This window comes from Equus quagga, chromosome 4, assembly GCF_021613505.1.
Source record: "Equus quagga isolate Etosha38 chromosome 4, UCLA_HA_Equagga_1.0, whole genome shotgun sequence".
Lineage (NCBI taxonomy): Eukaryota > Metazoa > Chordata > Mammalia > Perissodactyla > Equidae > Equus > Equus quagga.
In genome coordinates this window covers 5824367-5849832 of record NC_060270.1, presented here as the reverse complement: position 1 = coordinate 5849832, position 25466 = coordinate 5824367, and the positions used below count along the sequence as shown (strand labels likewise).

General features: G+C 41.2%; 1 protein-coding gene across 1 annotated transcript in view; it reads left to right on the top strand.

Moving 5' to 3' along the window:
• IMPG2 (interphotoreceptor matrix proteoglycan 2) overlaps positions 1–18273 on the top strand; it is a 66798-nt gene extending 48525 nt beyond the window's left edge. The window contains exons 12-19 of the mRNA XM_046658756.1: positions 1778–2081; positions 2536–3833; positions 4299–4518; positions 9153–9363; positions 10572–10760; positions 12156–12357; positions 12807–12886; positions 14433–18273. Of these exons, the coding sequence (XP_046514712.1) occupies positions 1778–2081; positions 2536–3833; positions 4299–4518; positions 9153–9363; positions 10572–10760; positions 12156–12357; positions 12807–12886; positions 14433–14445 (2517 nt within the window). The 3' untranslated portion in view covers positions 14446–18273. The remainder of the gene's footprint in view (positions 1–1777; positions 2082–2535; positions 3834–4298; positions 4519–9152; positions 9364–10571; positions 10761–12155; positions 12358–12806; positions 12887–14432) is intronic.
• The last annotated feature ends 7193 nt before the right edge of the window (positions 18274–25466 follow it).

Genomic DNA, 25466 nt, shown 5'->3' with positions numbered 1-25466 from the left:
GTCTTATTTGGCCATCTTGCTGTCATCACTCTGGTCCATTCTTGAGGAACCAGAAAATTTTAGACCCTGTAGGCAGAAATACCAGGCAGCTTTGTGTGTGTGTTTGGTACTAGGTTATATAGGAGCACTCTGCACACAGGTCGGTGATCACAAGCTGCCTCCACGTCATAGAGTTAAACTCTGCGCCTGGTGGTTTTTGTTGTTAGTGCCATGGCATCAATTCTGACTCCTAGTGACCTTGTGTACAACAGAGTGGAACCCTGCCTGGTCTTTTTTGCACTATCCTGGTGATTACATACTCTTAAAATACTAAAATTTATGAGAAAAATGCCAGAAATCTTCTCCTTGGTTAGATCATCTTTTTGGCCTCACTCTTGAACCAAGTCTTACTATCCTCAGGTTGATTGCTTGGGAATTTCTTGTTCTGGAATCTTTCTCTTTCTCTATGGATCATTTGCAGTTACATCTGGTCCTTCGAAGGTGGCCTTCAGCTCCTTCTTTCTGTTACGTGTAGCCTGCTTTTCTCCCGTACATTTCACTTCAGCAGACTCAGGTTGTCAGGCTCACGTCTAATTCCCAGATGTGTCTTACTTCTATTTCTTTTTTTGATCAAGCCCACATTGTCAAAAATATTTACTAGTATTGCATCATCCACTTTTCATCACTTTCCTTGTTCCTTTCTAGATTTTTTATTTTTAATTAAATTTAACCAGAATGATACCATTTTTGGTTCACGTTGCTGTTGTTGTTTCAGTTGGTTCTCATTCCTTCTTTGCTGGTCATTTGTATTTTATTATGAATTATGTAATCACCTTTGGACAGAAATGATTCACACTTTTTTGGATTTTTAAATGCATTGCACTACAAAACATGGCTCAGTCTGGCAGGTTCTCAGTAGCAACAGAATCACCTGGATGGAGGTGTGTGCAGGGCTGAGGCAGTGAAAAAGGGACGTTGAGGTGTGCAGAGACTAAGAACAGAGAGAAGCCGTCCCCGCCCACTGGGCTATGGCAAGAGGGGAGGGCTGTTGCCAGAGCCCAGTGAGAGCTGGAGCTGCAACTTTTAACATGGACTGATCTCATAGGATTAAATAATTAGCATGTTCAAGGATTGTGTTTCTGTCTGATTTTCTATTCCTGAAGCTAAATTTTAAGATGAGGTTAGTACTCTGTTAGTAAAAAGTCACTAGAAAGAGATAATTCTATTTTGTAAGTGTGATGCTATTTCACAGATGTTGCTGTCCATTTGAGGTAATCAGACCATATTTTGATGTGATGATGTTTCTTATCAAAACAAAAAACCTTAATTAATTAAATATCTCTCAGAATGATGAATAAAATTGCTAATTATTCTTTGCTGCTGTGGGCAATGTGCTTAGGTCTTTGACAACAAATTACAGATATTAGTAACTTCTGTGTATTTAAAGTACGCTAATAAGAGAGAGAGAGAAAGGAACTGTCTACAGTAAGGGAGACAGTATTTTCTCCCACAAATTCGCTTTGTTTGGGATCTTTTAAATAGGTTCTCTCAAGTGTCCCCTCTTTACAGGGGAGTCTCGAGAGGTACATGGTTTTTCTGTAGATTTTCTAACTAGCAAGTGGTTGAATTGGGGTTTGATTACAGATCTGTTGGATTCTAGAGCCCTGTTCTGCTCCCACCCAATATTGCACTGCCTCTTTATCCCTAGAAAGTCTGGGGATGTAGACAGGTAGGTGTGTTTGAAATGATTTTTATGTTTCCCTTATCTCCCATATGATTTGACCTTTTTTCCCCCCAGGATAATACCCTTCAAGCTGAATGGCTCTCAGCAGATGAATCCACCACCAGGAGTGTTTCACCACTTGATTTCAGCTCTGGTCCTCCCTCAGCCACTGGCAGGGAACGCTGGTCAGAAAGCCCTGGGGGTGATCTAATGTCTACACCCAAATTAGCCTTTTCCTCGAAGGTGGGCCTCAGTTCTTCTGTAGGGGTGTTAGAGGTGAGCAGCTTGACTCTTGATTCTGTCACCACAGCAGCGCTTCAGACTGGCTTGCCTGTGGCTTCTGAGGAAAGGACTTCTGGATCTTACTTATTAGGAGATGGTGAGGAATTCTAATCACTTTTCATACTTCTTTACTTTATTGTGTCAGATGACAAGGGCTTTGAAGACAGGAAGAGACTAGGGTTAATAGAGAAGCATGGTAGTGTCTATCAGGAAGAAATGTTTTGGGAATGTTGTGTGAGAAAGGGAGCAATCAGATTTAATTGGTTTGACTGGAGAGTCCAAATAAATCAAGTATTTGAAGATGAATTGTTTCGATAGCAGATGTCTTGTTATCCTCAGGGCAGGGGTGTATATTCACAAGTGATTCTAGCACACCACAAAAACATAATCATATCTTCTTGTTTGCTGCATATAGTAGAGTAAAAGTCAGCATCTGTCCTTCCTAACCTAATGGGAAAAGCAAGTAGCTGGTTTTATTGAGAGAAGTGGGAATTTTGGCAACTCTTTAGTTCTAATAAAAAGTAATTTCTAATGGAAAACTTTACTTTTAGGTTTAACTGAAGTTGAAGAGTTGGAAGATTTTCTTTCTATTGATCCATTGCCTTCAAGTTCTTTCACTTATCCTGTGCCAAAAGAAACAGTACCATCCATGGGAGACTCTGGGGTGTCCTTGACATCCTCACCGTATCAGGTCTCCTCTGTCACATTAGATCTTCTTGATAAAGAAATAACTACACCTTTTGGCTTGGACTCTTTGACTTCCAAAGTCAAAGGCCAATTGGAAGTGAGCACTTTGATGCCAGACATATCCATGGACAAAGAGTTCATATTTGAGAGTGGTTTAGGGTCAGGGTCTGGGCAAAAGGTGAATCTGATTACTTGGCCATGGAGTGAGACTTCACCAGAGAAGAGCACTGAACCACCGTCCAAGTCATGGCTTGAAGATGAGGATTCACTTTTGCCAACTGAGGATGTAGATGAGAGACTAGGTATAGATGACAAAATAGATTCCACACACCAAAGTATTGAACATTCAGAATATGGGGATTTTGATAGATCCCCAAGCTTTGTGGAGGAAGAGCCTCTTGGTGGACCTGCTGTGCCTATCTTTGCAGCAGAGACCACCACTCAATCTGCATCTCTAATTCTCTCCAAGCACACATCAGAGATATCTGATGTTGATCATTACTCAATTACCAAAGCATCTCCTCCTCTGACATCTACAGCAATCTCTGCTTCTGCTGATAAGCCAGATCAAGTAGAACCCTTTCTAAAGGACGATATGGAACAAACTACAGAATCATCCAACCGTGAATGGTTTGACAGCAAGGTTTCAGTAGTGAAGCCAAGTATGCAACCTTTGTGGACCACATTGCCAGAATCAGAAGTAGTTTGGGCAAAAACTTCTTCCCCAGAGAAGTTGTCCAGAGACACATTGGCAGGCACACCACAGAGTACTGACAAGCTCTGGTTGAAAGCTTCCGTGACACAGTCTGCCAAATTGCCTCCAACCACAAGCTCCACCCTCCTGGAGGATGAAGTAATCATGGGCGTACAGGATATCTCACTAGAACTGGACCACATGGGCACAGGTTACTATCAGCCTGAGCTAATCCCAGAGGAAAATGGCAAGGCTGGTAGTTACATGGAAATGTCTACAAATGTTCACTCCACAGAGTTGGCTATTGTGGCTTGGCCCACAAAAGGAGGTGACTTGAGTCATAACCAGACCACAGGAGCTTTGGTGGTTTTCTTCAGCCTCCGAGTGACTAACATGATGTTTTCAGAAGACCTGTTTAATAAAAACTCCTTGGAGTACAAAGCCCTGGAGCAAAGGTTCTTAGAATTGGTAAGCACAAGAAGTGAAACATGGGCATTAGTGAATAGTCATGTATGACCACCCCTGTTTTCCCCTCAGTGCATTAGATCTGAGCCGAGGAACATGTGGTCTGCTGTGGGCATTCATTTCCTATCATCCACAAATAGCATCATGGCCTAGAGTTGGTAGGAAAACAGTAGGACAGATGGATTCTAGAAATGGAAACACAAATGTGGCATGAGGATGATGTGACACCTTAGTTGTTGAATTCTCTGTGTGTCTAAAACTCTGTGAGGGGTTTCTCAATATCACTGTGAGTATCTCATGACTCTCAAATAATTCACAATTTATACTTCTGTTGATGAACAGTTTAAATAATGTAAATAGAATATAATTTGTAAAAGTAGAGGAGGGGTTCATCTTTGTTTGTTTTGGGATGTGTTGGACCAAATGCAAAACCTTGTCAGTAAACTGACTACTTTTCATGTGTTGCAGCTGGTTCCCTATCTCCAGTCAAATCTCACAGGCTTCCAGAACTTAGAAATCCTGAACTTCAGAAATGGCAGTGTTGTGGTGAATAGCCGGGTGAAGTTTGCCAAGTCTGTCCCTCGCAATGTCAACAATGCAGTGTACATGATCCTGGAGGACTTTTGCACCACTGCCTACCAAACCATGAACTTGGCTATTGATAAATACTCTCTTGATGTGGAATCAGGTAATGATATTGAATACTTGGTGGAATCCGGTGATTATTCTTGTGTATTTTCTTCTACATTGAGTCAAGGTGAATTCAGTACTTTGGAGGAAAAAGAGTACTGTGTCAGGGAAATTTTCAACCTGTTGATAAGTAGTAAACTATTTCTTCCAACGACATCAATATCATTCTCTTTTCAAAAGGATTATCCACACGTGCTATCTTTACTCGCTCACCTCCCGTTCCCTTTTCTCCCTGCTCTGTCTTGCTCTCTCTTTTACTTATCCACTGGATCTGTTCTTGCTACATCTCTACGTTACCACGCCCAATAGATCTGGACTCTCTTCCCTACTGTATTGTTTTCCTACTGTTGTTTTATCCATTCCCATTATTTTAAGTCTCATATAAATGTTATTGTCTGTTGTTGTCAGAGTTATTGTCTGAGCTCCCGCATCAATATCTAACTACTTACTTGATGATCTCAACTTGGATGTATTCTATGTATATCAAACTTAAGATGTCTATGAATGAGCTCTTGTTTTCCAAGTCTCCCCTCCTTCTGGCTAAATCTACTCCTTATTTCAGCTTCTCCATTTCAATAAGTGGAAACTCTATCCACTTAGCTACTTAAGCCAGAAACCTGGGAAGTCATTCTGAGACCTCAGTTTCCACCACCTCCAACGTTCAGTCTCTCACTGAACTTATATTGATTCTGAATTCTAAATGTGTCTTAAATCTATGCTCTTCTCTCTGTCTCCACTGCCCCTACTCTACTCCAAGCCACCATCATCTCTCATTTGGACCAGTTTCCCCATTGTCTCTCTTGTTCCCCTTTCCTGTCCATTCTCCAGGCGGTAGCCATAGTGCTCCTTCTAAAACATCAGTCAGATTACTTAACTTTCCTGCTTGAGACACTTCAGTAGCTGCCTGATTCAGTAGCCATAAGACCTGGTCCCTATCTTCTTCTCAAAATCATCCAGTGAAATTAACCTCTTTGCCCACCCATGTTCTAATCAAACTAGCTTGTTTTTTGTTCCTCAGATACAAAAAACTTTTCTTGCCTTAAAGCCTTTGCACACACTGTCCGCTTTGCCTGAAACTCTTTCCCCTCTTGGCTGACTTCCGCTTACCCTTTATGCATCAGTTCCAGTGTCTGTTCCTCAAGACTTTCGCTGACTCACTCATAATATAGGTTGAATTTCTCCTATTAGCCTTTCTTGTAACATCATATTCTTTTCCCCTGTAGAGTTTATAACTATCCTCAAACTTTGTTCTCTTTTTCTTCCCCCATACCAGAGGACAGTGTTTTCAGTAGGAGTAAGGTAGAACGCCTGGGTTTGTATTTCTCCAGTGCCTTCTACTCTTAAACTGGTTTGGAAGTCAGCCCTATTCCTTAACTTGGAAAGAAGCCTTTGAAATCCTTGAAGGACCATTATTCATTGAAAGTGAGAAAAATGAGTTAGCTAATCCCCCAATATCCAAATCTCTTGCCACTTGAGTTTTCTAGGGCTGTTTGTGCGTTCCTTGCCATGTGGTGTAGCGGAAGAAGCAATGAATTATAATTTGGAAGGCCTGGTTTCTTGCCTCTGCTCTGCCATTTATCATTTGTGTGATCCTACATGAGCCATTTTATCTCTGAGCCTTAGTCCCTCTTATATTAAATGGGGATAGTATTACCTGGCCTTTTTATTTCATGACCTATTCTAAGGATTAAACCAATAACATATAAAAGCATTTGACTAGCCATATAAGTGCAAGAAGTTATGATTTATAAAACTTGTGCAAAAACCAGTCTACTTTTTAAAGAAAAGTACAATAAATGAGATCGTTTACTTCAGTTTTGTGTATGACTCGTACGTCAGCCGCATGGCACGTCATCTAGGTTCATAGGGTTACATTTTTCTTTAACATTCAAATGAACTGATATTAGCCTCTCCCGTGTGCAAGTGTAAAACCCGCATCCATGGCCTTCTTAATATCTCTAGGAGTTTTCAAGGATCTTAAATATCTCTTCATCACTTCTGGCTCTGAGTTCCTCTGCTGAATTTCCAGTCTCACATTTCTCTTGACCGCTGTGTTGGTTCTTTATGTTAACTCAACGCAGATCACAGTCCATTTTCGATGTTCCCAAAGCACCTCAACACAAGGCAGATGAGTGTGTCAGATGCTTGCTGATGATGTGAAGGTGACTGAGGAGGCTTTTTCATAGCACAGTAGGTGGCTTTCAAATATCACCGTGGCACAAATAGCCTAAAATTCCTCGGCCACCCTTCCAAAGGCATATCTTACTGCATAACTTTTTCTCTAGGACCCAGCCAGCTACCATGTTACTTGTTACTCTGGCTGTCTTCCCAGACCCTCTTCATGTTTCCTCCACTCTCATTTTCCTGGACCCATCACTTCTTCTCTTCGCCTGGCCCTGGAAAGCCAGAAAGTAATTCATTCTATAATTTAGCTTCCTATCCCAAGCTTAGCTCCAGGACTGCTTTTGTTTTCTCATAAAGTCATTAAGATGCTCCTCCAAACAGAGGGCCATCTATTCTGGACAGCCACATTTAACCTGCACAAAGGACTGGAAAGAGACTTTAAAACGACAATCTTATTTACTTAATTAAACTAGTAGTCTTGGTCTCTCTCAGTCTGGAAGCAAAAGTGAGCAACTTTGATCTTTTTCTTCTTATAGATTCTGTTTTCCTCCCCCCCCCCCCACACTCACCCACACCTGTGGAATGGTCACAAAACTTTAGAATTTTAAAAGAGAATTTTCCTACTACATGTGTATTTTCAGTTAAAGGCCTTGAGATTAAAATATTATTTTATCTCCAGAATGGCTAGAGACAAGATTGACTTGTCTTTTGCCAAACTTGTTTTCGCATGCAGTGTTTCAGAAACTCTTGAACTTCCGTCAACAAAGAGGAGCTGTGCAATGGTAATCCTTCCCACCCTTACCCTCACTGCTAGGCCAAGATTAGATTATTTTCTGCTTTGAAAGTCACAAAATGAATACTAGGATAAGGATGTAAAGACTTAGGAAATGCACAGTGGAATCCTGCTGTGGAGTCCCCTTGTAGAAACTGTTCATCTGTCGGCACGTTTGTATGGTCTCCTTGTTATGTGAGCTTCTTATCCGTGGTCCCTTGTGTTAGATTCCTAGGGCTGCTGTAACAAAGGCCCCAAACTGGGTTGCTTCAAACAGCAGAAATTTATTCTCTCAGAGTTCTAGAGGCTAGAAATCCAAAATCAAGGTGTTGGCAGGCCATATTCCCTCTGAAGGCTCTAGGAAAGAATCCTTCTTTGCCTCTTCATAGGTTCTGGTGTTTACCTGTCATCCTTGACATTCCTTGGCTTGTAGATGCATTGCTCCACTTCCTGCCTCCATCTTTATATGGGCTTCTTTCCTGTGTGTCTATATCTCTGTGCCCAAATTTCCCTTTCAGCAATTGTTGGAGTAGGAGCCCACCCTAATCCAGTATAACCTCATCTTAAGTTGATTATGTCTGTAAAGACCCTATTTCCAAATAAGGTCATGTTCTGAGATTCTGGTTGGACATGAATTTGCGGGGGGACATATTCAACCCAGTACATCCCCCATTCCTATACAGGGCCAAGAAAGATCAGCTGCAGAGACCCTCCAAACTCCAAGTCCACAGATTTGTGGAAAAGGTCTTTAATCTCTAGAGTAGCAAGGAAATCATTGATTCTCAAAGCAATACTAATTTATCTGGAAACTGAGAGTCTATGCTCTTTGTTTTTTAACCCCGACACTTAGCCTTCTAGCTAAACTTTATGCTTTTTCATATAGATGAGTTTATGGGTCATTTCTACTTATTTCCTCTGTTTTTGGTATCTATGTCACCATTTGCCTATTTGCAATTCACAGATTGCCATTCACTAGTGAAGAACATATAGTGGAACCATGATAGGATGGAAGACCCATCCATCATCAATGTCTTATATCATTTTTGACTTTTTCTTGTCCTAATTAATTTTTTAAAAATTGTCATTTTCTCTCATCTCATCAATTAAAATGAAATTACTGAATCCAAAATACTGTTGGGCATGGCCTGAGGAGGTGCAAGGCTGACTTATTTTCCTAACCGTGGCTTTCACAAGTCTTGAAACATTTGAGGTTGGTTCTTAGGCTACTCTTATTGGGCTATGCCCATCCCTGAGGCTCCCTGGTGGGGACCCTCCCTGGGTGGTTCTTCTCTGGATCTGTCTCCCATCCCGTGTTTCTCACTGTGGGGCAGGGCATGTCACATCATTTGCAGAGTGGAGGTGGACTAGAGCAGGATAGGGTTGGTGCAAATGAATGGTACATGAAAACTGTGTGTAAGTGAGAGCTACAATTACATGGCATGGATTTTAAAGCTTCTACATGCTCTCTAGGTAAAACATGTAGAGGCTTACCCAGGTGATTGGGTTTTATGACTTGGCTCCAGATTTCAGAGAAATTTGATCAAAGCTCGTCAATCAAGGATGAGTCACAAATTTTTTGTGGTATTGGTGGTGATGGTGTATTTTAATGGTTCAGAGAAAGGAGGTTGTCCCATGGTACTTGGTTGGGGGAGAGACTTAGTGGAGGGGCTTCATATACCCCAATTCCTGTATTTTGCCTTTCCTTGCATCATTCTCTGGTTTGTTTGATGTTTTAGGTGATCAAGCCAACCCTTGCAAGTTTCAGGCATGCAATGAATTTTCTGAGTGTTTGGTCAACCCCTGGAGTGGAGAAGCAGAGTGCAGATGCTACCCTGGGTACCAGAGTGTGAAGGAACTGCCCTGTCAGAGTCTCTGTGACCTACAGCCTGACTTCTGCCTGAATGATGGAAAGTGTGACATTATACCTGGACATGGGGCTATTTGTAGGTATGTTGTGATTAGGGATTTTAGCTTCACAAGGTTATAGATACTTCCTCTGAAGAAAAGGGTTCTACACCTGATTTCAGGATAATCACAGCAGTATTTATTATAGAAATTATATCTGGGCAATAGATGGGTGCCATCTAGTTCTCACGTGCAGATTGAGTCCATTAATGGGCCTGAATTATACCCAGTTCAAATGGTTATTTTATTTTATACTCTTAGGAAGCTGTAAGAGAAACATTGTCTAAATGCGTCCTCCTGAGAGTGCCTGGTGTAGTTTGGACCGAACTTTGTACATTCTTCGTGGTGTCTACAAGGCACTTGGTGCTCAAGTTATGTTTAGGTGTAAGATCAACACTTTACACTGTATCTGAAACTGAAAACAAAGGAGTTTGTTCTTTTCAGATTATATTTTTAATGGCTTTGGGCTGCTCTTGGTCCTACTGAGTATTCAAAAATAAAGAAAAGCAAGTATTTAAAGTCTTTGAAGTTGTGACAAATACATTTTCTTTTAAGTACTTGAGATCCATTTTTTAAAGGTAGATCCTAAGAAAATAGAGCAGAGAAATGAGCACATTCAGGTGGCCTGACAAGCCGTCCTGCCAAATGTTGGCATAGATGCCGAAAACAGAGGAAATAGGTGGACATGATCTAGATTCTTCTATAGGAAAAAGTGTAAAGTTTAGCTAGAATACTAAGGGGAAAAATAGTCTCTCAGTTTCCAGAGAAATTAATATTATTTTGAAAAGCAGTTATTTCCTTGCTGCTCTGGGAATGGCAGAGATTTCTGCACAAGTTTGTGGCCTTAGCGTTTGGAGGATCTCTGCCCTGTGATGAAAGGCCTCGGGAAGTCTGCACACCTGGGTTCTAGACCTGGCTCTGTTGCTGCCTAACGGTGTGATCTACTCAAGTTACTTTCCTTGCTGGGCCTGTTTCTCATCGTCCATAAATATGGAAATTGCATAGAATACTTTCTATAAGTCTATTCAATCTTTTAGTCAGTCATTTATAAGTTGTCGAGGACCTCCTGGGTCTGTGCCAGGCACCTGCACAGCCCTAAATCGTATGATGTACATTCTGCGATTCACTGAGGCCTTGTGTGGTCAGCCTCTGTTTCTCTACCTTTCCCCAGTCCCACCCAAGGTTCTGCTGTTAACTGCTGCTTTCAGTAGAGTGATTCTGTTTTGGGGCTTGGTCACTGCTCGTTACAGATGCCGAGTGGGTGACAACTGGTGGTACCGAGGGGAGCATTGTGAGGAGTTTGTGTCCGAGCCCTGGGTGATTGGCATCGCTGTTGCCTCCCTGGTTGGACTTCTTCTCATCTCTTCTGCTGTTGTCTTCGTCCTCGTCAAGATGCTTCAAGTTCAGTATGTTAGGAGAGAAAGAGAGCGGCCCTTCTGGTAAATAAGGAAAATTGTTCTCTGGTGGAATGAATGTTCTTTGTATTCATTTGTTTAGTACTTACTATGTGGCAAATATTGGACAAGGATCTGGGTAGCAGGGAGAGAGCTGTAAAGTTGAGTAGAAATCTGGTCCCTGTCTTCACAGGGTGTCAGACTGGACACAAGCGTAAAGCAGCAGTGTGAGTAAGAGGCTGAGGGGCCCAGAAGAGGGAGGAAGTCGTCCTGCCTGGGGGAGAGAGTCTTTGATGCTTTGACGATGGTTATGATGTTTGCCTACAGAGAGTAGCTGTGTGCTGCGGGTGGGCGGGACACTTCCTAGCCAGCTGAATGAGCGTGAGCAAAGTCAGGGGCATGCATGAGTCTCAAGGCACACTGAAGCCGTGGCATCATTGGGCGTTGCTAGAAAGCCTGTTTTCATGGTTGGGGAGGGGTTGGAAGGGTGATGGAGACGAGTTGAGGCCCTTGTGTGAGGACCCCATCTGTTAGTTTGTCCCCCTTGGGCTCATTCCAGTGATAATTAGCCAGTTTTTAAATCTAGGTAAGACACTGACAAGGCATGAAATCTGGTTCTCTTTTAGTTAAGCGTAACTTCATTGATGGAGGGCGTAAACCCTGGACTGCTTGCTAGACTAGCCATGTAAGGACCTTTCGGTTGTTAGGTGATCGCAGTCCCTGGCTATACGTTGCTTCTGTGCTTCTAGTCTGTAGGAGCTACTGCTTCCGGTCTGGGTTCCCTTCCCTCACCCTCAGGCTTGGCTGAGGGGCCCCCTCCTAGGTTCCTGGAGCACCCAGGACTTTCTTCCCCCATTGTTCTTACACGTTTATTGAGCCTGACTTGACTTTAGACTGCCAACTCATTCTGGAGAGGGACTCCAACAAACTCTTTGTATCATCAGCATCTAGACCAGTCCTAGGCACATAATCAATGCCCAGTAAATATTTATAGACCTGAGTTGAATTTAATTGAGGCCCAGTCCCCCCATATTTATCTTTTGATCAGATTCTCTGTGTGGTTACACACTGATTTTTGATTTGTCAACTCTGGGAAAGATGGAGCCATATTTGTTTAATGAAATACTATCTATTGGCAGACATATTTCCCCTTCAACATTGATTGAGTGCCAGGCACTGTGGGGCAAATAGCAATGAATGAGACATGGCACAGTTCCACAGGGCACTAGCCATGTAATTGAGGAGATAATAAGATAACACCTGATAAATAATTTTTGAGATTGATCTGGATAGTTTTCATAGTCATCTCCCCCCATTTGTATCCAGTTCACCTCTTTTTCTTACCCAACAGAAATCTTGCTGTAGGTAAATAGTCTCCCAAGTAGTTGAGGATCCGAAGAAGAACCTGAATCAACCATGCTTTTCTTTATGTGGCTTCAGCAGGCAGCCTGACAGCCTCTCATCCATTGAAAATGCTGTGAAGTCCAACCCTGTGTATGAAAGACGTGTGGTCGGACTTGAGCAGTGCAGGGGAGCCTATCCTCAGCATCCCTTCTGCAGCTCTGCAGGCGGAGAGGTGATGGGCGGTCTGAGCGGGGAAGAAATCAGACAAATGTATGAGAACAACGAGCTTTCCAGAGAGGTGAGAAATTTTGCTCTGCTGCTGCTGCTGCTGGGTGTGTGTGTGTGTGCGCGCACAGGCACGTACGTGGGCTTCAAGCAAGGATGAAAATGGTTTCATGATTGCTTTTTTGCCTTGTGATATCTCCCAGTTGACGTGGTATGTAGAGGGTATACAATTCTGAGCTGTACCTTATTCCCCACCCGGTGGTTTCTTGTTCTATTAGTGGCAGATGCCCTCTGTCCCCTCCCTCCCTTCCTTAGAAATGTCTGTCGGAGTTATTCAGAGCAGTTCACGTCGCAGCCATACCTTCCGCCTCTCTGAAAACGCCGTTGTTCCCTGTAGTTCTCCCTGGATAGTCCGGAAAGCCACAATTCCTTATGAAAATTAGAGCTCCTTTTAAAAGGCTGTTGAGATTTTTCTATTGCAATGTATGACCTCTTTTTCTTTTCTTTTCTTGTTTTTTAAAGGAAATTCAAGAAAGAATGAGAATTTTGGAACTGTATGCCAGTGATCCTAAGTTTGCAGCTTTTGTGAGACAACATCAAATGTAAGCGTATGACACCGCCCTGACGCAGGTCCTGACAGTCTGCCTTAGAGAGGGGCCACCAGTGTGGGCACGCAGTTCCTGCCACATGACCGGGTTCTGTGAAAACCAGTTTCTATGAAGAGCATCTGAGTAGCCGTAAATCCTCACATATTTCAACATATCCATCCTCTTTCATCTCTGTAGACACCTTTCATTGTGCTTTGAATTACACAGATCTCATTAAAGTGTGTCTCCTGCCTCTATCAGTTTCCTCTTATGTTTCATTCTGTCTCTCTCCATTTGCTGTTCTTAGCATGCACTTTGGGCAGGTGTCTGTAGTTTTTTTTCCTTTGTTTCCCAGGGTCCATAACCAGACTTTACAAAAAATAAACTGTCTTGTAAAGAGACCATTATGGGCATTAGTTGAGTAGAATGGGTGGGTTTATAATTTACCTTTGATGTTTGGTCCTAATGCTGCCCTCACAAAGCTGCCCCCTCGTGGTTGGGTCCCACCCAGGCCAGATATCTGCACCTGGCTTTTAGAAGAGAGCCAGAGCAATTCATCATTAGAAGGCAGTGCTCGTAGATGAAATTGGTGAAGGGTCTGGTTGGAGCCTCTGCCCCTTTCCTCCAGATCCTGTTTCTCTGATGGGCAGCCCCTCACTCGTGGTTCCTCTCTGATAGGAAGGGGCAGATTGACACGTAAAGAAACTGAGGAAGATGCCTTTCTAGTTCTACGTGACTGGTGGAGAGTCCTTTAAAGATCTCCGAGCATCTGATTGGCCCCCCTGGGGGTGCTGCCAACCTTGTTGAATGCTGTCACAGCAATACTGCAGGGAGTCTACCTTGTAAACCAGGACACCCGCTCGTCCCCGCATCTCCAGCCAGCAGGTGGCCTGTGGCGTCACGTCAGTGGCACCCAATAGAAAGAACATGACTGATGTTTTTGTCTTTCCTAAGACCCTTTATGAGCCCTTCGGAGCCACTTGGCTGAATGTGTTCCCTGAATTAAAAATGCATCTCTTCTAGGCTAAGACATCCAAAGAAAGGATTCAGGAGAGCCTAAGGGACAGACAGATTGACTACATACTTCACTTTCTTCTGGTAAATTGTGGTGCATTAAAATAAACAAAAAAAATCCATGTAACAAAGAAGATTTAACCAAGAAGATCCAGTGAAACAAAAGAAAGTCCACAGAGAGACTATAACCTTAAGGGGGTCGTTCACCAAGGGGGCATGGCGTTGAAACGTGTTAGAAACGTGTTAGAAACACATCATCCACACCACGTTTTCAGTTTCACTTAGGCTCAGAGTTTTCATCTTCCAGTAGCCCAGGAAAATAGTAATGGACTTGATTTAGGATTCAGTAAAAGCATTACTTGGTCTTTCTGGAGTGGATTTTTTTTTCTTTTTACTTAGCAAAGCACAGGACTTTCTTGTAGAGAAAGAAAATAGAAAGTATTGGTGATTTTAGGAACATAGCTTGTTGATGATATGTTACAACAAAAGTGCATTTCAGTACTTTCTTGCTTTTTCGATTAATTGCTTTTTGTTTTTTTCATGGCAGGGAAAAGCTTTAACCAAAACTCCTATTTTGAAACTGGTGAGAAGCCGAGAGAAGACGGAGATCACTTGTTACCTATGTCATGTAATTAGCCTGGATTTTGAACTCTGTTGGAAGAGGAGTTTTCTGTGAAAGAATTGAATTTGGGGCACAATTTTTTTTTTTGTAGCATACAATTTCAGAATGTAGTAAGAGATGTGAAAATTTTTATACCAACAAAGACCAAAAGCTGTATTTAAGGAAACTCAAAACTGTATGAGAAAAAAGCCAGGTGTGGGCGTTGGGGCTGCCTTTGCTGTCTGTTTCTGAGTGTCTGAGGGTGTCTCTTGATGCCGGGGCCTCCGGTTTCCCAGCAGCAGGATGAGGCGAGACTGTTACAGGGGACGGAGGCCTAGGAAGTGAGCGTCTCATAGCCTGTTTGTTCTCGTCAGCTGGAATGGCAAGCTTTTGAAATAGTTTTAACATAGTTTATAGTCAGACATTTATCTCAGTAAAATATTAAGGGTTTCTTTTGGATCAAGCTGTTGAAGGAAGAGCCACCTTTTTGCTGCAGTATAGATTTAGGTGTGTACTTTATGCTTCTACCAGAGGTTTGAATTTCCTGAGCATGTTCATCAAGACCACATTACTGTTATGTCAAGTATGATAATATCCTGTTTTTATCGTTGTGAAGGACAATACATATGTATAAAGTTCAGAGGGCTCCCATTAGACTGAAGACGAATTTAATCATGTGGACAGAGAAGGAGAGGGTGTTGGGTCAAGGCCACAGCGCTGAGAATATACTTTGCCGATTGGTGGGTCACCCGAGTCCGAACAATGTGTCCCCTGACTCTGCTTCTGATGTTAAAGAGGTCCTGGGCGCACCCTTGCTTTTCTCTAGTTCCTAGTATATGAATTTGGAAAACAGCACTTAACTACCTCGTATGTTATAGGTTAGCTTGTTTGCATTGCTTCTGCTTTGTGTAATATCTCGTGTCTAAATTAATTTCTGCTTACATGGAACATGACAGTTTTATTGCAATTTAAAAAAATTTTTAGTTAGGAAAAGTCCACATCTTATGTAAATTTTAACTGAAAATGGAAGTTTTCCTCTTTCCAGGTACTTTTTGAATGGGTAGCTGTGGCAGGGGCAAGGAGAGAGCCAAATAATTATCATTATTAATATTAAGTTGCATATGCAAATAGGTTGTTATTGACAGAGGTATTTTATATTAGATGTCTTCATGTTAGCCAAAACCATCTTGAACATTTTGATTTCTTTCTGACCAGACATAACTAACCAGGGATAGATTGACAATAAGATGAAATACTTGGTTCACTTATTTTTCTCAACTTGTTGACTGCCAATTTCACCCATTATGAGGACACCGAAAACTAAATCTCTGGGCTGAGTACATGCCACAGTAAAGCTATTGAAAGCCTTGAAGATATCCAGGTGTTCTGCAAAGTATGTATGGGTAACGGGAGTGTGTGTGTGTGTGTGTGTGTGTGTGTAGGTAGTTCTCTTATCTCAGGATTGTCTTTCATTTCTTACTCACATAATAGATTCTCTGTAAGTTCAGCATAGGTACAAGCCGCTGCTGGGTTGTTTTCTACTGGGCCCATTTGGAAGGTAATTGATAATTGTCTTTAAAGCATATGAGTGTTAATGACATTTGTCACTACTAAATGCTTCATTTTATTTCTAAGACTTCCTCAGATTTCTCTTTAAGATTTTAAACTTTCTTCCTAAACTTATTTGTGTTAGATGAAAAAGAAAATTTGTTTTTATCACAAATGAACCCTAGAATGCAAGCTTTTGCATGTCTGCTTGCCGGCAGAGTTCTGGATGAACATAAAGATGAAGGTCACCACGTGACACACTTAGGAGAAGCACCAGCTGAGCTGAAGGGGGATTGTTGTTTTCCAGAAGCCATGCAATGAGGTGGGAATTTGAGAATTCTGACATATTGCTGTCTCTGATTTCCTTTTGTGTGACCTTCTCATGCAGGAGAGATCACTTAGGCCTATATGAGTGTCTGCTCCACGCCTGCTAAATGGGAGAGGAAAGGGACTGTGCTCTCAGGGAGAGACCCGAGCCTCAGGTCAGGAACGAGACTCTTGCCCTGCCTCTGTTAAGCTGAACCCCTGTGAGAAACATGGAGGAGGCAGATTCCACAGTAAAGATCCATGAAGTGCACGTTTCAAGGTCTGAAAGAGCTATCATTCTGACAGGACAAGCTACCCCAAAGAGCTTCTCTTTAAAAGAGCTTTCCCCAAGGTAATTTAATGGCAGGTAGTCATTTAAAAGGATTAGGCTGTATGATTGAAGAATGAATGTTCCGGTTATTAGGACATTTTCATTAACCTAGCAGTATAATATTTAATAAAATTACCATCTTATTTAAAAACAATAAAATGAAGTTAGCACTAACAGTGCATGGTAAATAACTCTAACTTTTTGGGGAGGTACATAAAGTGCTTTGGAGTCTTGTAGATACAGCCTTATAATTGAGTGTCCATACATGATTCTTATTTTCCTGGGTTCTGGATTAAAGGGGACTTTATCTGATAAGTGAATAGGACTCCATTTCCACCATGACAATGTTAGGGGTATTCGTTCACATTTTGTGCCCTAAAGTCCCACTACTTTACCTAATAAAACAAGTGCGGGTTTACCTGATTTTATTCCCGCCTCGTCTTTGTTTTTCCTCTGCAGTCTAGTCTCCAGGGGTTGGCTGCTCCCCTCCTCCCTCCTTCTTGTCCACATAGTGAATTGTAATGTAGTTGAACAACCCTGACTTCATATTACTTCTGACCAAAAGATGGAAACTGCACAAATATTCTTTGTAGGCTCTAAAAATATCTTGCTCGAATGTGACACCTGGGCTGGTTATTCATCTGCATGCTTGTTTTCTAGGTTTGCCTTCCATTTCATGATTCTTAGGTAGCTGGTATCTTTGTCATTTCCATGTTTTCAATCTATCAGCCTGTGAATTGAATTTCCATTTTGAAATGGGGAAGGAAGGCAACAAATTTATTCCATAAGGAAACAGCTGATTTAGGAGAATAACTTATCTTTCTTAAATTGAGATATTTTAGCCAAGAAAAATATGGGTCATTTTTTTTCTAAGATGTTTCTAATAATTCCCAGTAGGAACGGGTGGGGCTAGCCTTCCTCATTTACAATCCAGCTGCAATGAGTCATGGATCCTAGCTCATTTTATTCCCAGGTGTGTAATAAATGCAGAAAAATGGTGTGAAGGTCACATTCCTCAGATCAATTGCATTGTGTTCCACAACAGATCCTGGTTGGAGTTGGGAAGGTGGGAGGGTACTGGAAAGTAATAGATAATTTAAAGAGTCTGCCTGGAAGTTTCCCTGACTCTTGCATGTTGTAAAACCTCACACTACTCCTATGATTTAATAAAGACACAGGTTAAACCACTCCCTCGGGGTAGTAAGACACAGGTTAAAGCCCTACCCTCAGCCGCACAATTACGGTGACAGCCTGGGTGGAATGATTCCTCATGCTGGCTTTTTTTCTCTCACTTATATTTAATTACGTTTTTTAGAGATTAAGGTCATAAATAGAAAAGAAGTAACCATGATATCAGAGAATAAATTTATAACTATTTGTATATCATGACTATGTGATGATTCTGAAGCGATTGTGTACATACATAATATATGTTCAATATGGAATATGGAGAGTGAAGGGCTTGTCTTTTTCATTGTGTTTATAATGATATTTTACCCAAAGTATGGATCAGATAAGTTTATGTTACTGTACTGTTTCCTGAAATGTTCTAGTCTTAGTACTAGCTAATTAGAAATAAAAATCTAAAAGTCTTCATGTATATAAAAGGGTCTTTCTTTTTTCATGTATATAATTGTGGCATTTTCATTATTAATAAACTTGTCTTTCAAGAACCTTCCTACATTTTCCTGTCAACTGGAAGAAAACATTGTGGATTTTAGCAACAGTTGTGTTGTAATTACCGTTCAAAGATGAACACAATGCGAGCATGGTGTGGAAATGCAAAGCATTCCTTGATTCATCTTCGAGTGATGAGGATGAAGGAGAAACGGAGACAAACCTACAGCCCAGTTGTTACCCCAGATTTTGTTGGTGGTTAATGATGCTGAGTCATTATTTGGCCTCTCTTGAACTTTATTCTTTTACACTCTTAGAAATGTTCATTTTTTCCTCATCTGCTTAAGATGGGATGGAAAGAAAACTCATGGAATTGATTAAAGAAAGTTGGGGGTGGGAGCTAGCATCAGCTGTCCTGAAACAAGAGGAGGCATTGGTGAGCCGTCTAAGGAGAACAGAGGAGCCGTTGAGTATGGTAACAGCAGTCTAAAGCAGTCTTGCACGGGAAGGGCAGGAGGATCAACCACTGCTTACCGAAGCATCAGAAACGCCATCTGCGGGCTTTTTCCATCCTACATTTGTGTAATGTCTTGCTGGCAACAGGACATGAGGAAATCCTAAATCAGTCTAGAAAAGAGGAGGGTGGTCTTGATTTGACTCCAAAGACCATATTATAAAAATGTAAAGGGGGAGAAATGTGTCTAATAAATACCTGTTGATTGATTAGTTAGTGACCTAGCATTAGAAGAAACAGTGGGTAATAACCCTGTTTCTAATAAGTCTGGTCAGGACAAGCCCTGGTTACTCTTGGCTCATGCTCTCCTGATGCTGGTCCACTTTCTAGGTCCTTCTGAATATATGTCCCGTCTGAGCTATTCCTTGATGGGTTGTGTCCCATGAACTAAACTTTAAATTATCCTCTCAGCAAAACACACACGTATCTTGTGTCCCTTTTTTTTTTTCCATTACAGATGAATCTATGCCAATATGATAATAGCTGTTAAAGACTCATGCTTTTGTAAAAAATACCATCAATGTATATGGGCTTTCTGAAAATAATTCGTTATTACAAATGAATAACACTCATTTTCAATATTTCACACATCTTGGCTGGTTTGGGGAAGAATGTGCCTGTTTTTGGCAGGTGGGCCTTTGAAGGAGCCTCAAAAACCACAAAAGCTCCTTCTTCCATACTTTTTTCTGTATCATGCATGTGCTTCCATTCCGTTATGACCAAGGATGTGTTGTAAGTTTTTATTTATGTCATTGATTTCCCACTAAATTGTGTTCTTTCACGTTGGGGCCATGTCTTCCTCATTTGTTATTCACAAAGCCAAAGAATGCTTGATGCAGAGTTGATTTACAAGAATTAATAATTCAATTGGCTTGAGATAATGGGTCATATGTAGATATCTATGCAAATGTTTATTTTGTATTCCAGGAACAAATTAGGTGGACCCATGAGTGGTTTACAAACCATTTTGAAAGAAATGGTTTACAGAGGTTTAAAAATAACTCTAAATGTCTCATGAGATTAGATTCATACGTTTATCTCTATCTTATTCTCACTGAGTAATTCACAGATAGAAAAGTAGTAAGCATTTTACAAAAGCCTATCAGAATGTACGGCCTGCTACGTCAAGATGAGTTTCTTAACCACAGACTCAAGGGGAAGGTGGATGAAGAGCTGAAAGCACGGGGAGTGGTGCTGGGGGAGTAGAGACAAGCCTGAGGGACGACGGCTGCGGGAGGGGTGGAGATGGGAGTGTTTGCGGGGACAGGTGGGTTTGTAGGAACACAAATTTGACTTGACTTTCTGCTGATAGAGTTGGGAGGATGACATATAGAAGGCATTGTTTAATCTGAAGCGGTTTATTTAAAAGTGATTTTATTCCTTGTTTATTTCCTTATTGTAGGGCAGAATAAAAGGCACCAGAGAGCTGAGGGAAGATGCGATTCAGTTCTTCCCTTTTTATTAAAAAAACTGCTGCCAGAAAGAGGAAAGAGTAGTTGGTTAAATCTGTCAGTTTTGAGTTCTCGTGATTATTTTCATTGAAAGTTACTGATGATGGGACTTCAAAATTGATTGTTTGTCCCGCTCATAGCAGCAACCCATTTTGGTGTTTCCTCTCAGTTTCCCAGGGTTTACCACCAGGGAAAATTGCTTGTCTTCCCATTTAAGCAACTCAATCCCAGCTGGTGTCCCTGGGAGCCCAAGGGAAGGCGCTGAAGAGAGAAATCTTCCTGCCAGCTTCCTCCAGGAATGTTTCCCCTGGCGTGATGTGGGCGCTGGGAAGCGTCTGTTTGGCTCCCTGCTCCCAGGGGACAGGCATTACTTCCGTTGAGTGTCAGATAATTGTCAAGTCCTCACCAAGGATGATACTGCTGCTGCTGTGAAACCGTCAAAGGTTTGTGTGATAACAAAACAAATGTTGAATATTTTCTTTCCTACAATGAATGAGGGACCCAGTTTTGATTCCCGTTTTACATTGTTATTTCTTGGGAGGTACAGAAAAATAAAAGATGAGAAAATTTTCGAAGTTTGAGGAAAAACTAAATTGCAATGATTTGAAAACATATTGGTTTAATTTCTAACTGCTTTTTAGCAAAGGTTAGTTAAGATGCCCCTCTGCCTGCCTTTCTTATTTTACCTTAGACACCACTTTCCAACTTAAAAAAATTTTCATGCAGAAAGTCCTCGTGAAATAATTTTTTCCCCCAATGAATCTGTGCTTTCTGGTATCTTAGCACCTTATTGACTGTAAATGAGAGACGATTGATGATCTGAAAGCAAACAGTTGTTCTTTACCTTTTGTTTTATACTATTTGAATTTGGAATTCCACAAATAAAATGAGCATCTAGATCTCCTTCTACCATTTAGTGACAATTTTGTTGTAGATGAACCATCAGTCAATAATTCACGTTGTAGTTTCTACTGGGAACGTGGGTTTAATGGCCTGTTTCCAGGGCACACGATGCTCTTCAAAGCCTTTAGATAAGGAGGCTGTTAGGTTGGAACTGCCCCTTTAAAATGCTGCCTATTTCTTTTAAAAATGTAAATGTAGAGATAACTTATTTCTAGAGAAATTTGTTTTCCTTATGAAGTGCTCCCGATGACAGTAGGGCAGTGATCGCTCTCCCTCATAAAAGAAAGCTCTAAAACACATGTCGAGGGCTGGAAATACCTTCTGTTCCCTATTGTGAGCCAGGCCAGAGGTTTCCATTGCTTCACTTTTTCTTATTTTACCTTCAGATTTGCCAGTGATGTTTCAAAATCAGAATTTAACTTGGAATTGCAAAGCTGCAAGCTTAAATGGACTTTCCATTAACAAACAGGTTTAGACATTATTCTATTTTGGGGACAGTCTTAAATTAATTTTGACTTAAAAATATAAAATTGCTATTTTGGAAAGATCTATAAAATCAGGTGCTTCTTCTCAGTTTTATTAAACTAAGATGGAGAAAGTAGGATTTGATAATGTTAGTGAACATGTTATAAAAATGCTGGCTTTGCTGTATTTCTTTGATGCCCAGGTGGAAGCCACACTGATTAATGGCATTTAATCATTTCTTCTTGTCCCTAACCTGTGATACAGTGTGCTGCTCTCTCTGTGTACACGTTTACATCAGGACCTCACAGTGACCCCCACTGGGGAGGGCTCGGCAGTGCACCAAGTGAGGGCCAGATCCTTGTTGTCTGTTCCAGAAATCACTGGAGAAAGATGAGAGTTACATGGCAACCTGCAGAAATAAACATGTTAACTCGCAATTCGGTTGCTCTAGGGTTTCCATCTAATTGTCTTAGAAAACTTTGTCTCCAGTACTGTTCAATTTAAAACAGAGGGTTGGCTTAAATTATTACCTAGAATGTTCACTGTTGAAGCCATCTTTTCTTGCCAAATTATGTGAATTGAAACAATGTTTTGTTTTTTTTTTTTTCAGTGAGGAAGATTGGCCCTGAGCTAAGCTCTGTTGCCAATCTTCCTCTTTTTGCTTGAGGAACATTGTCACTGAGCTAACATCTGTGCCCATCTTCCTCTACTTTGTATGTGGGATGCTGCCACAGCATGGCTTGATGAGTGGTGTGTAGGTCTGTGCCCGGGATCCAAACCTGCAGAGCATGTGAATTCTGCCACTATGCCACCGGGCCGGCCCCTTGAAATAATGTTTTTAATCTGTCAACTTTTATACTGATTTATGGGAGAGATAATATTCCCATTCCCAGATTATAAAACCATTCCTCAGAAGCAGAAAGAGGAAGTAAAATATCTTGAGAACTTGCCTACTTCAAGTTTCCTTTTATTATCTAGGAGACTGGAAAATACAGTAATTCTAGCCAACAGAGGTGGTCACAGGACTCGATTTTCTAGTATTAATCTAGTTTCCAAAACCTAGACCACATTGTACAGAACTTACAAGCCACGCAGGCCTGGAAACCTAACCTCCATTTCAGCCACCAGTTGGGAGGGAGGTGGTTTTCTGTCGATGGGTACATGGAATGTCTCTACCTTGCCCCTCCCCTGAAAGTGACTTTTTGTCCCTCTGCATGTTTTGAGTTGCTGATGGCTTCTAGCTCTGGCATCCTTTTCTCTCCTGGCCATAGTGACCTGTGTGTACTCATGGTTACTAAGTGAGCTCAGTGTCTGTGCTTCAAAGTCATCATCTGCGAGGAAAGCTCTGTCTGAGGCTGTGCAGCACGGTGCCGAGTGGATGGGGAATCATGTTGGACTGGATGGCTGTGAACAGAGGCTAAAAGCACAATCTGTTGTTAGAGTGGCAAGTAGAGACGTGGCAGATAAGTAATACGACATATTTCCTCCCGGCTCCCAGACACTCTTGTTAAGATAAACACTAAATAACACCAGCTGGTCTCCATGTGAATATTATTATCAAATTTACGTTCCCAAAGGAGTAAGTTTTTTATGACGATTTGTGGTTCTCTTTCACGTGCCTGTCTTTGAAGGTCTGCTGCTTGTTTGGGGTCTGTTGTGATTCTGGAGCTATTGAAACACGACAGCAGGTGACCCTCGTTCACCCACGGTAAGATTTTATGTCTTCCTGACATGGAGGCAGGTCTCCTTCCACTCTTGTTTAATCTGAGTTTGGAGAATGAAAAATAACTTCCAGCTAATCAAACATAAAAGTAAACGTGGGTGAGTTTGCTTCATGAAGGGTCAGCTGATTATCCCAGCATTATGCGGTGTCTCGTGAATTCCTGGGGATGGTCCGCAGAAGAACACGGTCTTCTACAAGCTTGTTCCTGCTTTTACTCTTGGGTGCCTTTGTTGACCTTGAAAAGGTGGCGCAGTTGCTTGTTTTCAATGCTCATTTGAGAATGAGACACCTCCACTCCCTGCTAATTGTGAGTACTTTATTTTCAAGTTACCATTTATTGAGTGTATCTTTGGGCTGAGTGCTTTATATATGGTATTTCTTTGCATTATTTTTATAACGGCCTTTGGCAGTGTTTCCGACCTGTTAATGATGTTAAATTATTGTCTTACAGCAATTCAAAATTGTGAGGCCTCACAAAAAGCCATTTACACACGAAATTAAGTGTGACTGCTTGCAAAAAAGAAAAACTATCAGCCTTTCTGAGCTTCTCTTTTTAGGGACAGCACCCAATTCATGCTGCAACATTGACGTTGAACCCAAAGGAAAGGCTGAGCAAATGCATTTTTCCATCTTTAAGATAGTTTACAAAAATATTATAAAGTAATAAATCCTCATTTGAAGAGAATTGTGAAAATACAGAGAAGTGTAAAGAAAACAGGTCATCCGTAGTGTCCCTCCAGATAGAGCTGTCGTGATTTTAGTTCCTTCCCGCTAATCTTTTTTCCTACACATTTGTCTTTTAAATAATTGGGACTATATACCCCTCCCCTTTTCAACCTAATATTCTACAAAGAGCTTTTTCATTAAAAATTCTTTAATCACATGATGTTCAGAAACTTTCCACCGCATAGATCAGAGGTAGCAAGCTGAGAGTGTGTGGGCCGTCTGGCCCATAGGCATATTTCATTTGGCCTTTGCAATAGTAACAAATACTTGAATGTGTTGCCAATATATTTTAGAACTGGGGGATTTCACATCCTCTAGCCGCTGCCCTTGTCTGGGTGACCTGTCTGGCCACTCTGAGCGTGTGCTTTCAGAGTTCTGGGATGGCTCCATCTAAACTTCTATTAGCCATTCTATTCACATATTGTGATCATTTTTAGATTATTTCTGATCTTTTAAAAGGTTGAAATGAATAATGTAAGGAATACCATTGTATTTTCTGTGTTTCTGAATGTGCCCTTAAAGAAAGGTTTCTAGAAGTAGATTTATTTCATTGGAGTTTCAAGCTTTTTCTTATCACACTTCCTTGGCAATCAAGCTACAGAACCTTCTTTCCATTTGGCCAGTCTGCTCACAGTGTCTGCAGAGCAGGAGTTTGGACTGACTGCATGGGCGTTCACCAGCTTGGGCCTCCTGCTGGCCTGGCACCGAGGGGCGGTCACCGGCCAGCATGAGAGCTTGTCCGGTCCCGACTTTCCACTCACCTCTTTGCTAAGACGTTGGCTCAAGTTAATTTGGCCAGGATGTATTTTAATTTATTATTTTTGAAATCAAATGTGAGTTAGTAGAAGTCAGTTTTGTGATATTTATTTACTCTTTACTTGAATATAACATCACTGTTAAAATTGAATTTTTACTTCAATTATTTGAAAATATTCTTTATTTTTTACTCTGAGTTATAAGCATTTGGGTGTTGTTTCAGTGTATGACTGTACTTCAATGTTTAGAAAAATATTTGTTTTATTTGATGTCTGTATTGAATTAAGATTTATAAGCACTCTACACAAAACAAGAAGCCTGTAATAATTATATAAAATATCAACATAGAATGATGAAAAACATTCATTTAATTTTAATACTTTTATTAAAGGAGAAACCCTGTGTTTATCTCTTTTCTTTAGTTCATCTTCATTACTTTATTACTATTTTTTTTTGAGGAAGATTAGCCCTGAGCTAACATCTGCCGCTGATCCTCCTCTTTTTGCTGAGGAAGACTGGCCCTGAGCTAACATCCCTACCCATCTTCCTCTACTTTATATGTGGGACACCTACCATAGCATGGCTTGACAAGCAGTGCATAGGTCAGCGCCTGGGATCTGAACTGGTGAACCCCAGGCCA